The sequence below is a fragment of the Volvox carteri genome (assembly GCF_000143455.1).
Source record: "Volvox carteri f. nagariensis unplaced genomic scaffold VOLCAscaffold_9, whole genome shotgun sequence".
Taxonomy (NCBI): domain Eukaryota; kingdom Viridiplantae; phylum Chlorophyta; class Chlorophyceae; order Chlamydomonadales; family Volvocaceae; genus Volvox; species Volvox carteri.
The window spans coordinates 1,891,679-1,903,598 of record NW_003307552.1 but is presented as its reverse complement, the minus strand read 5'-3'; the positions used below and the strand labels follow the sequence as shown (position 1 = coordinate 1,903,598).

At 56.4% G+C, this 11,920-nt stretch overlaps 2 protein-coding genes across 2 annotated transcripts in view; both read right to left on the bottom strand.

The window, feature by feature from the left end:
* VOLCADRAFT_120611 (uncharacterized protein) overlaps nucleotides 1–3,744 on the bottom strand; it is a 6,132-nt gene extending 2,388 nt beyond the window's left edge. The window contains exons 1-4 of the mRNA XM_002948188.1: nucleotides 2,496–3,744; nucleotides 893–958; nucleotides 599–715; nucleotides 181–267 (exon numbers count right to left, since the gene is read on the bottom strand). Coding sequence (XP_002948234.1) covers nucleotides 181–267; nucleotides 599–715; nucleotides 893–958; nucleotides 2,496–2,597 — 372 coding nt within the window. The 5' untranslated portion in view covers nucleotides 2,598–3,744. The remainder of the gene's footprint in view (nucleotides 1–180; nucleotides 268–598; nucleotides 716–892; nucleotides 959–2,495) is intronic.
* A 2,874-nt stretch (nucleotides 3,745–6,618) lies between these two features.
* VOLCADRAFT_58113 (uncharacterized protein) lies at nucleotides 6,619–10,874 on the bottom strand (the record flags this gene model as incomplete). The annotated part of the gene is made up of 3 exons (XM_002948187.1): nucleotides 6,619–6,966; nucleotides 7,450–7,560; nucleotides 10,596–10,874. Coding segments are annotated over 3 exons (738 nt in total), but the record flags the coding sequence as incomplete, so codon positions are not given.
* Nucleotides 10,875–11,920: the final 1,046 nt, after the last annotated feature.

Below are 11,920 nucleotides of genomic sequence, written 5' to 3'. Positions count from 1 at the left end.
CAGCTAACCGGCGGCAAGTTGTCAGCTCCGCAATGCAGAACGCCACACAGAACGGCCAGGCTCACTTCCGCCACAACTGCACCATCCATCACCACGAACCCCTAGCACTCCTAGAGACATATCCCTCACAGAAAACACATTCATTTGGACACATACATACATATTTACATACATACGGACCTGTGGAAAGGTTATTTTCAGTCTTAGCAGCCGCTGCGCCACCTCGCCCGTATTTGCTGCCAGACGAGCCACTAGCTTGGGAGGTGCCTGCTCCAGGGACAGGGGGCCGTAGCCACCGCGGAGGAGGGCCCCACGCGGGTCCCAGGAAGGGCGTGAGGGAGCTGGGAGCAACAACAAAAGCCGCATTGGCCGCCCTGAGCACCTTAGCACAACCTGGCCGGCCCGATCGAGTCAGGAGGAGGAGAAGAGGAAGAGAAGGAGGAGGAGGAGGACGGAGAGGAAGAGGACGGAGAGGAAGAGGAAGAGGAGAAAAAAAGAGTGGAATGCATGGAGGCGAGGAAGAGGACAACACTGCCAGCCTGAGGTGCCCCCTTAAGACCACTGCACCCGCGCTGTCCCCCATCACCGGCCCTCCCACCGACCCCCACGATACCTTGGCCAACCTGGACTGTAAACCCGGCAGTAGAGCTCCTAGCTGCTGTAGCCGCTCGTCCATGTCCTCATCGCTAATGCCCAGCTCATCACTGGCGATGCGCTACAGGGAGGTAGGAAGCGGGGGAGCTAAGGAGGGAGAAAGTGGAGGGAAGGAGGCATCGGCATGCAGGGAACTCATTGGCCCCTGGTCTTTGTTAGCACGTGATGCCATCACGTGCCAGCCCTGTTATCCTAGCCAGCCCTATTGACCTCCGCTGCCCTGAGCTTCCAGCCTGACCTTGATGAGACGAGTTTTAAGGTCATCGTTCCAGTAGACGTTGCGCTCGTTCATTTGCCAGCCCACCTTCGCGTGTTGAGTACGTGGGGGCCAGTCGGCTTTGTTGTAACCAGGTTCGAGCAATGAGCAACAGTATGTGGACGACGCAACGCACAGGGGTCGCAGACAGGGGCCATATGGAGGAAAGGGTTAGTGGGGGAACAGCTGGGGAACGTCCATACCTGCCATGGGGCTGAGGGCCTGCCGCTGGCGGAGCCCGGCAGCTGCTCAGCAGGGGTTTCATCCAGAGCTGGGAAAATATGCTCAATTGTTGCCTGTTAAGAGGCGGGTGCAGAAAGTTGCATTCCAATAACCACGGCAATGCTTCAACGCAGATTTATCCGTTGCTGCCAGGTTCTTACTTTCTGCTTTTTGCCATCCGAGTCGTTATATGGATATGCTTTGGCTGATTCTTCAAGTGCAACTTTAGCGCTGACGCCCTCAGAACTTGATGACTGTGCACAAATGCGTCCAGTGTGGGCGGACCATGAGAGGTGTAGCGCCTCTGTTGTTGATAGACTTCTCGTTGTCAGGCAATTCCGTTTGCACAAGCGCAATGAACACATCCGACCAAAACCTGGTCGCTGATTGTGAAGCCCTAAGTCTGCTTGCATTCTTATGGTTGCAGTCAGACAGGTGCTATCTATACTTAAAACATTTCAAGGACTATCTATTATAACTGATTTTCATACAACGCACCCCATTTCATTATAACCCGTACATACGGTCTCAGGCGTGCCTACCCCGACATCCAAGTTTAATCTAATGCGTTTTGCTTATCCTTTCTTAGATTGGACATTCACAGTAACACATATAAGCGCGCAGCGAGCTCTGGTCAGGTCATCCACCCTTTCCTAAATCTAGCTTTCTGCTGTAGCGCACATGAGACCCTTCCGAAGGATCAGCCGCCGGCAACGTGCCAAACACTTATCCTTACTACCTTATGACGAGATGCTTAACATGAAGGGCCGACTGCAAGGCCAACTCATCAAGGACAGCACACCTCCACATGGCAGGCTCGCCACCATAAGCCAAGAGATGTTCCCCAACCACCAGTACACCAAGCAATTTTTTTACAAATTAGTGACACTCTACTGTACACCATCCCCACTTTAAACACGGGATGAGAAGCGGGCGGGACACATGCCGGCGAATACAGACTCAACGACTTAAGACTAATCTACAGCTTACGCCCCCAAGCCCACGAACTTCCAAATGAGCGGGAGTAGTAGGAACCACTGAAAGACCCCTGCTTGGTCCACAAAAACGAGGACGAAAGAGCAGCGCAACGACATGACAAGTAACCTCCAAAACACGCGCACGACTACTCTCTTCTTCCTTCAAGAGGTGTGAGGAAGGCCCACTACAAGACCGAAACGCACACACATACACAGACGTGCGCGCGCATTTGAAGCACGCATAAAGGCAGTGACCTAGCAGACCAAAGCCAAGCCATAAAATGCGCGTAGCTAATGCATGCACGGGGAGCACAGCACACCAGCACAGGCGATGCGATGCTCGCCGCTGCCACCACAATCGTCCATCTCCTTACCTACCACCTCACCGTTACGGTCTCCATGACCAACACACCACCGCCAGTCCGTCCACTCGTGAAAAACTTCATCCCCTCCAGACCCCGAGTGCAGCAACGCACCCGCGCAAACATGCTGCGCCGCAACCAGGCGCCAGCCACAAATCATCTCGCGCCATGGCATCGTTGAAGAAAAGAAGTATCTCGCCACGCCTAGCCACAACCCCTTAAGAGCATACGATGACACCAAGCGAGACACGCACACCGATCGACCGACTGACAGGCAGAAGAGACAGATGCGCGATGAGGGAAAAGATCCGTATTTTAAAAATCCACAACCATCATCACCATCACAACCATCATCACCATCACGCACAGCGGCAAAAAAGGGCGCTCTAAAATGGCCCCGCAACAGCTCACGCCGCAACGCACACCACTCAAAACTTATCGAGGACAGCATGCCGAGGTAGCCAGGCACCGGCATGTGCGCCGGCCTCAAGAGGCCAGCACCGGGCTTGGCTCCTAAGCCGCCGTCGCCGCGCACACACACACACACACACACATATATAATATATCCCGAGAGGCTCCCAGCACATCCCAGACATGCACCCATTTCTTCACGCGCCGTGCCGTGCCGGTTGCGGCGCTCACATGCCCTAAGCCCTTAACCCGGTTAAACAACCGCCCCGCCCCTTGAAAGTGGGGCGGCCAGGAAAGAAAGGAACACACGCGGGCAGCGGGTTAGCGTAACGCCCGACAACCCAATATCCAGACAGAAAACAACCCAAAAACATACCATGCATCACGACACAAAGTAGACAAACGGACGACGCATTACAAAAACCACTGTACCCAAAATATGAAGACATTATGTGAAATGGATACAGACAGAGCCACTAAACAGACAGGCACCGTTTAACTGGCGGTGGAGAAGAACGACGCAACACCGGCAGCGCGGCAGCAGGTAGAGGCTGGCGCAACCCTGAAGAATGCAGCTCGCCCTGTGATCACCCGCGGCCTGGAGAGCCGCGGCTCAAATAAAGCCGGTTTCCACCTTTCTCTCCTTCCCTCCCTCATCCGTAACTGCCATGCACACATTAAACACCTAAGCATGGTGTTTCCTTGACACCCGACACACGCTCTCACAAAAGGAATCTGACTGTGCCTCTAAGGGACGGGTAATGCTTTTTATAGCCAATGTCGGCGAGGGAAGGGAATGAAGGAGTGGCATGAGCCTCTTAGCCATCATCGGCTGCAAATGAACACACATCGTGACACTCAAATCTAGGGCAAATCAATTACGCTGGCTAGTAGTACTGTGGGGCATATAAGAACCATCGAAATGACAGCATCGGAATAATGCAACAGAAAAAACGCGGACAAAGACGACACTCACGCACACATACCGAAATTATTTCCCAAACACCCATACCACACGATACACCGACGTGCAGAACTCCCAGAACATCTCTCTTATGATGCCGCCGCGTAGAATCGAACTACGGCGGCAGATCTGAGGCCGAAGATCAGCTATAGACCCCGACCAGGCTCGAACAGACAAGGACATAAAGGCACAAAGCGGAGTTGAGTGCAGCGGGGAAAGGACGAAATCGCCAAAGACACTGTCATGCCAGCGTCACTTCGGCACGGCGCAGCATCGTCAGCTTGCACCGTGGTAAAATATCTTGCTCAGAAAGCACGCCGCACAGTAGTGGCGAGGGGGGCCACGGAACGGACCCTACATCAACACGGGCGTTGCATGAATCCGCGAGCGCCGCCGTTCCCAGGCTCCAGCTGAACGTCCTCTCGCACCCCAAAACACCTCCACGACTGCGCCAAGGGCTCAAAAACTATTTGTGGACTGCAAACGTGGGGGGCGGCTGCGGAGACAAGCGCGCTCCCCTCGCATTTCTTTACTTTTAGATAACGTGAACAGCCACACAGCCACAGCCATGTCTTCCTTCACCGCCACCCCAACCACGAGTGCACAGCACGCATTGGACGGCTTGTGACGGCTTTCGCGTGCGGACAGCCCTGCAAGCTGCGACACGCTGCGTGTGGTCCGCAGTGCAGAGGGCCTCCATGGCTGGCGCATGCTAGATGCGGCACCCCATCCCTGCCGGTGGCCGCACGCCCGGACAGGTTAGCGTGCAAACACCAGTAAATGCGACAGTCTTGCCAGACACATGCAACGAGCTAGGGAGGCTAGGTCAGTTGAAGTGGCCGCGACAAACACAACGTCGCCGCGCCTGCGTTGCAACCCCCTCAAGTGCACTCAGCGCCTCAGCAACACATCTGTGAAAAAAGGCAGGTGTTCCGCAATATTGCGGTCACAGCTTAGCTAGCTAGGTAGCTAGATAGCCCGACATAAATCCGGCCCGGCACCAGAGACGATAGGAGGCACGCTAAACTGGCAGGCAGGTAGGTAGGTAGGTAGGCAAAGGGCCTCCCAGCGCACTGCCCTGTGCTGGACTCTGTCACACCTCCCAACTCCTTCCCTACTCTTATCGGCCTCTCCTTAAGCCTTCTCCCTTGGACCTATTCGTGTTGTGTGTATTGCGCCGCCGGGTGCCAGTTGTCCAATTCTCGACAACCGGTCATGTCAAAGCTGGTCATACATTTGCACGGTTACGTTCCAATAACCGACTAAGTCCAGAGGGCACTTCAGGACACCGTATGCAGGGAGGTCCAGGATGAGCCACCATAAAGGGTCTCGCCGGCACATGTGGCAAGGGGGAGGGTTGCCTTCCACCGCATCTTACCCCACAACCGCGGGCCCTAGGACGCCCAGCGAGGTAAGTCGCCTGGTGCGACAGACACACCGCGACTGAGGCCGTTTTGCTGGCGACTGCTGCATCCGACGGACGGACTTCGCAGCCTCTATGTGCGCCGGCGGAATCCAGGTGGCTCCAGGACAGAGCCGAGCCGAACTGACAAGCCGTACTGAGCTGCTCCGAAGCTTTCTCCCGTTAATTAGACCATCGCTTTCGGAGAGAGGACCTCCAGCGTATGCAGCGCAGCAATTCGCCCCCACCCTCACACCGCCACGATGTCAAATATCCCGTATCTCATAACCCAGGTCCGCCCGCCCGCGCGTAACAGCATTCGGCATAGCGCTGTGTCTCCGTCCTCTCCGCTGCCGCCACACTGCCGTTCGCGCGCGGTCCTGCGGGTGAATGGTGCGCCAGGGCCTTTACTTGCACCGGTCACCCCAGCTAACAAGCGGCGGCAAGCCTGCGCCGCCGATGATGACGCCAGCAGCAAGGCCGTAAAGGCTGCTAAGGCCTCGTTGCGGCTGCTGCGATGGCTGCTGCTGTGGCTGGAATAGCGGCTGGGGCCGATAGGGCATTGCGTATAACTGAGCGGCCGGCAGCTGCAAAACCGGTGGAGGCGGCGGCGGTGGCGGCTGCGGTTGCTGCGGCTGCAAGAGCAAACCCGGAGTGAGCTGTTGAAGATATTGGAGGTGTTGCTGCACAGACTGTGGCTGCGATGGCTGGGGAGGGGCGGGTTGCGGCTGTGGCAGCTGCGGCTGCGGCGCAAGCTGCCGCATGGCCTGCGGCGGTAATGCATACTGCATATTACCGTACTGCTGCTGTAGCTGTGGCTGCAGTTGAAAGGGCGACATTGGTTGCGGCTGCTGTGGCGGCGACTGCTGTGCGTGCTGCGGCTGCAACTGCGCCAGCAGCTGCGGTTGCTGCTGCTGTGGCGGCTGTTGCTGCTGCAATGGCGGCGACAACGGATGTTGCTGATGCTGCTGCATCGCTGCTGCCGCGGCGGCGGCGGCGGCAGCAGCGGCAGCATGAAGCTGCTGCCTCGCCAGAAGTGCCTGTGGCGCCTGTAGAGGCGGCGGCGGCGGGGGTATGGGCGCGCCCGCCCCCGGGCTTCGAACCTGCGTTGGGCCAACCCCTGCCGCGGCGGAAACCAGCGATACAGGCGGTATCCCGGCAAAGCGCCATTGCACCAAGCCACCCGCACCGCCACCAGCGACAGCAGCCGGCCCGGCTCCGCCGGCGCTGCCACTAAGCAGCTGCGGCAGATGAGCTGCGGCCGGCGGCTGCGCCGTAGTGTCGCTGTCCAGCACCGCTGCCGCCGCCGCTGCCGCGGCGGCGCTGGCGCTGCTTGCATTGGAAGCCTGGCGCTCCAGTCGGAGGATCTCCTGCAGCTGCATGGCCAGCTCCTGGAAACTCGGCCGGTTTGCGGGGTTGGGGTCCATACACGTCTCCACCAAGGAGCGCCACTCGGGCTCGCAGGCGGGTGGAATGGCCAGGTGCAGGTTGCCGTGCAGCAGCCCCGTGAGGATCTCCTGCGCAGTGAGGTGCGCAAACGGTACCTCGCCTGTGTACATCTCCCACATGACCACGCCCATAGAGTACACGTCCACCTTCTCCGAGATGTTGCCGTTGCCAGATACGAGCTCGTACGCCATGTACGGCAGGGTGCCGCGAAGATCCCGGCAGGAAACGTAGTTGCTTAGCTTGTGCTTGCTGAGACCGAAGTCCGCGACCTGGCGACGGCGAGGGGCGCGGCAATGGCAGATAGAGACAAGGTCGTGGGATCAGAAGCGCAGAGAGAAAAACAAACGGCCTAGGCGGGCTGCAAGGGAAAAGGACGGTCTCATGACCCTCAAAGCACCAGGCTTCGTCCCACCCAAGCGCCCGCCCTTCACCGTCCCTGTCCCGCCCGCTGTTCGCCTCGATCCAGCATGTAGAAGTAAATGCCAAAAGAAACGACGACCTGGAAAAAACTGGTTGCTGGAGATTGCCTAGCCACTGAATCCCTTATTAAGCGGATTCCTTTGCTGCCGTTCCCACACGTGACCAGAGGCGCGTGGGCTCATGTGCGCTGCACACGCAGAAGGAAACCCGGATACGCACACAGCGGTACTACCACCCGGAGTATCAAGACAGGCGACACAATTAGGGTCGAGCTTCTCAGCCCTGCGTCATGTGTATGGGAGAGGTTCCTACCCTACCGACTCCTTACCGACCTTGATGACCATGCTGTCCCCCTCTCCGTCCACCAGCAGATTGTCCGGCTTCAGGTCGAAGTGCACCACCGCGGGAGACTGCTCGTGGAGGTACGCCATCCCCAGGGCAGCCTACGAGGAAGCAAGCACACGACACCGAAGACGACGCAAGGCGGGTCAGCTTCGCGGAGTAGTATTCTGATCGGGATCTAAGAAATGGAAACAACCCTAGGTTGTTACGGAATATGTGTACAACATTGGAAGACATACAGAAATCCGTTCGGATTTGGCCAAGGGCCCAACACACTTTCTGTAACCTGACGCACTTTACCGGCGACCGGTCTTCAGTTCTGTAACGAATTTCCAAGCCTGCAAAACATGCTCGCTTCCTAAGCTCCAGCCGTACAAGTCTGCTCGCACAATGCTGCGGCTTAATACAAGGCAGAATGCCGTAACTGCCTTCTACCAAAGCCAGGTGCTACTGTTGTAAGCTGGCCTTGCACAAGAACTTGTGGTGAACACGTCTTTTTCACCACGTGCACACGTCTCTACCCTCAATAATTAATTAGTGCAACAGGTTAAGTAATTTCGTGGCCCATGATACAAGCTGGCCATTTTCTTCTGGAAGCAAATTGGGGTGGTGGTGTCGGGTGTGCGAGATGGCCCCGAGGGTCTGTCGACACACATTCCGAACTCTTCCCCCAGCTCTTGACTCTTTTTTGGCTTTACCTACTTCACAAGTATGCCAACGTCACAATAGAGAACACGCTTCGGAAAGTACCGGTTGCGATATAACGTTTCTGGGAGGCTAAAAGCTTTGCTAAGGTTCGTTAGCATCGTCAAGCGCTGAATCCGAATTGATTGATGTTTGACTGGAGGGAAGGACACCGCAATACATGCCCCTCCGTTCTTGTTTAATCCCAGTCCTGCCAGTTCCATCAACAGCACCGCCTTGGCGTTACTACTAGGGTTGCGCCGACCATTAGAAATAGAATTCTAACGTAGAATAATTCTAATGAGAAATCACCATATAAATGAGAAGGGCCTGCTTCTGGGATTAGAATGAGAAAGCTGTACGACAGCCTGGATCCTGCATTAGAATCGCCAAAAATAGAGGCTTGTGCATTATGATACTTGCATATTAGTACCTTACCTATAGATGTTACTCTGGGTCAGCTATGGCAGATCAAGCGGACAAGCCTGACACAAAGCAACCTGACCATCAGCCCGACAACATTGAAGTTTATAAGTATGGTGACAAGAATTTAGACGCCCCTGCCTACGGTAATGTTCTCAAAGAAGCCAAGGCAAAGCAGCGCGCGTCGTGGTGGGTTCGTTTCAACGTCCTGCTGACAGCTGGCGCTGTGTGGCTCCAATGCGTCCGCTGCAACAAGATCCTTAGCGCTAAGAATCCGTCACAAGTTTGCTCTCAGCACGTCAGAGCACGCGACAAGAAGCTGATGGAGGCGGCTGCAGGAGGCTCCAGAATGCCTCCCTCGCCCAGCCCGCAGCCTGGGCCTTCCACCACACCCTCCACCGCTCCCCCTGCTGCTCCCTCCCAATGATCCGTCCGCCGGCCCGTCCGCTGGCCCCTCCGCTCCTCCCGGCCTCTTTGCCGGCCCCGCCGCCGACCCCTCCACCGCCACCCCTTCCACTCCCCTCGATGCCTCTGTCAAGAAGCGCCCTCGCACCGACGGTTCAGACGTTCGCAGCTTCTACCCCTCTTCTGTTGCCATCTCCCGGTTCCTCTGGGGCCGTTGCGTACCCCTGAGTACTTGGGACTCTCGTTCTATTGATGTTCCTGACGCAGATTGTTGGGTTTGAATTTAGCATACTGGTGTTTGTATCCGTCTGGCGCCCTCCGTTCGGGCCTGGAGGCCGTTGCGTACCCCTGAGTACATGAATGGAATGGTTGGTGGGACTGCGTGCCTTCCACTATAGTGACGGCACGTTCATACAGGCCTTTCGGTTCCGTGAGGCAGGGTGGGGTTCCCAGACAGTGACTGAATTGCCCCATGCAACTGGCTGGAAATAACAACACTTGGCAAGGTTGGCTTTGCATTCTAAGGGAGGGTATAAATGGCCAAGAGGTACACCCTTCTGGGTTACGACCCCCGCCATCGACTTTCGGCATAAAAAATTGGAAGCGCCTGGATAACCATGAGCCGCCATGCCCACAAATTCTCAGTTAATCTTTCGCGCTGGGTGAAAAGATAGCAAAGTAATTCTCATTCTCATATTCTAATTTACTTCTAATTAGAAATGATATGAGAAGGAATTTTCTTCTACGGTTAGGAACAAGCCTAGTTACTGCTGCCTCACCTCGTCCCACTGACTGGCCACCCCGGGCTCCTCGAGACTACTGCCCTCTGCCCTGACCCACCACCTCTTTGGGCAAGTTGCTGCATTCAGGGCCCCATCCCCTTCCCGAGCCTCTTCCGTTCCCGTTTCCTCCCTCCCACCAAAGCAGCCAGGCTGCGTTGCTCTTGGCCACTGCCGCCCTCCTGTCCCCATACCAGCATCACCCGCATTGACCTTCCCTCCCAAGTGAGGCGCCATGCCCTAACACGCGATTGGAAATGATCCGGCTAACTCCTTCCTTCCGGGATATCGGACGATTGGCTGAGGGCGAAGTCCACTGTGAGGCAATAAGTTCTGAGGATCTCCGGCAAAATTCGCTGGGAGATCTCGAGATCCCATCTACCCACCTAAGCCGTAAGGCCAGCTTTGGGAGCCCTGTACTTCTGCCTTTTAACACTAAATATACTAGCATATACTAGACGCTGTCGTCACACTCTTTCGCTTAAAGCCTTATGACTGTAACTACAGTCTTATAACACCCCCTGTCGTTGCCCCTGGGAGATTTTCACCAGTTTTCAGGTAGTGCATGTCACCCACACGCACGAGAAAGATTAATTGGCCGCCCCTCACCAGCGGCCTCATACACATGGGCCGCGGAAAAATGCGCGATATGGGTCAGCCATAGCATGCATGTAGAGAGCAAACCACGTGTCCCTCAGGAAGACCCGTCGCCGAGCGTTTTGCAATGCCGAAAGGAGGCACAAGGCGATCCTAAGCCGGAGAGGATGTGGGTCCACACTCGCATCCGCCACCTGGAAAGCCTGACGGATGCGCTCAAGACGCCCCCACCGTGCATCATCCCTTACCTGCAGCGCAATCATGGCGCGTTGCCGCAGCGATAGCCGCCTGCCGTTTAGCGAGCGCAAGTATTGTCCCAGACTGCCATTGCGCACAAACTCCGTGATGATGCCGCCAATCAGCCCTGTGGGCGTCCCAGCGCCGCTGGCGGCACCGCCACCACCGCCGTTGTTGCCTCCTGAGCCCCCCCCACTGCCACCCTGGACACCGTGCGCCGGCGCCTGGGCGAGCCCGCCGCCGTTGCTGACGTTACCCCCGCCGAAGGTGGGCGCGTCGGGCGTGTCCATGACCAAGCCATACATACGAATAATGTTCGGGTGATTCAGCTTCGCCAGTGTCTCCGCCTCGCGCTGGAAAGACTCCGAATACTTGGCGAAGCGCTCTCGCTGCAAAAGGGCGCGAAAAACTTGGAAATTAATGAAGCGAATAAGAATGGACGATTAAGCAGGATTGGGGTCGCGCGAGGAGGATTATGAACCGCATCAGCCTAACTGGCCTTAGCATCACGACTTTGTCATGTAGGCATGAAGAAGGCAACGGTAGACCGCCCAATGCCCATGTGCTTACCTATCTCCTATGTGCGCACCATGCCACCGCTACACGTCCTTTACGTACACAGTCTCTAGTGCTGGGTTGGAAACACCGCGAAACACACCTCCAGGACTGAAAGCTCCAGTGAAATGCCAGCATTCCACACATCCCATCCCACCCACCGACAGCTCCCGAAGCCCAGCCCCGCTCTCCCTTACCTTGAGCCACTTTATGGCTACAATGCCATATGGGAACACTTGTGCCTGTGACACCTCTCCAAACCTGCGAAACAGACGTTACGTTACACAGCGGCGTCAGGGAGCAGCCGACACCAGCATTTCCACACTCGCCAAATGCAGTTTGGCAGACGTGCAGCACACCCCTCGAGTACCACCATCATGTATGACCGAAATCATTTTTGCAATTCTAGCATGCATGAACGATGCGCCCCTCATTCCTCCTCCCCTGAGCCCACCAGAAATCACCAGAAGTAGAAATTCACATCCCTTAGACTTAGAACTTGTGCCAACGACCTCAGCACTCGTGTCTGCTGCTGGAGTCGCTACAATCATGGAAGGTGAATCCCCTGTCCCCAGGCCAAGCATCACACGGTGCACCGCGCTGGTTCGTGCGATTATTGCGATTGCATTCCGTATCAAATCCAAGCCTCAGGTGTTGCGTTTTTGCATCGATGTTTTCACTGGGACTACCGAAATCGTGCCGACCTGCGGGGCATGGCAACCTACAGGGGCCCCCCATTCCATAGACCTGGCCACCAGGACTCACATAGACCTCATGCCCC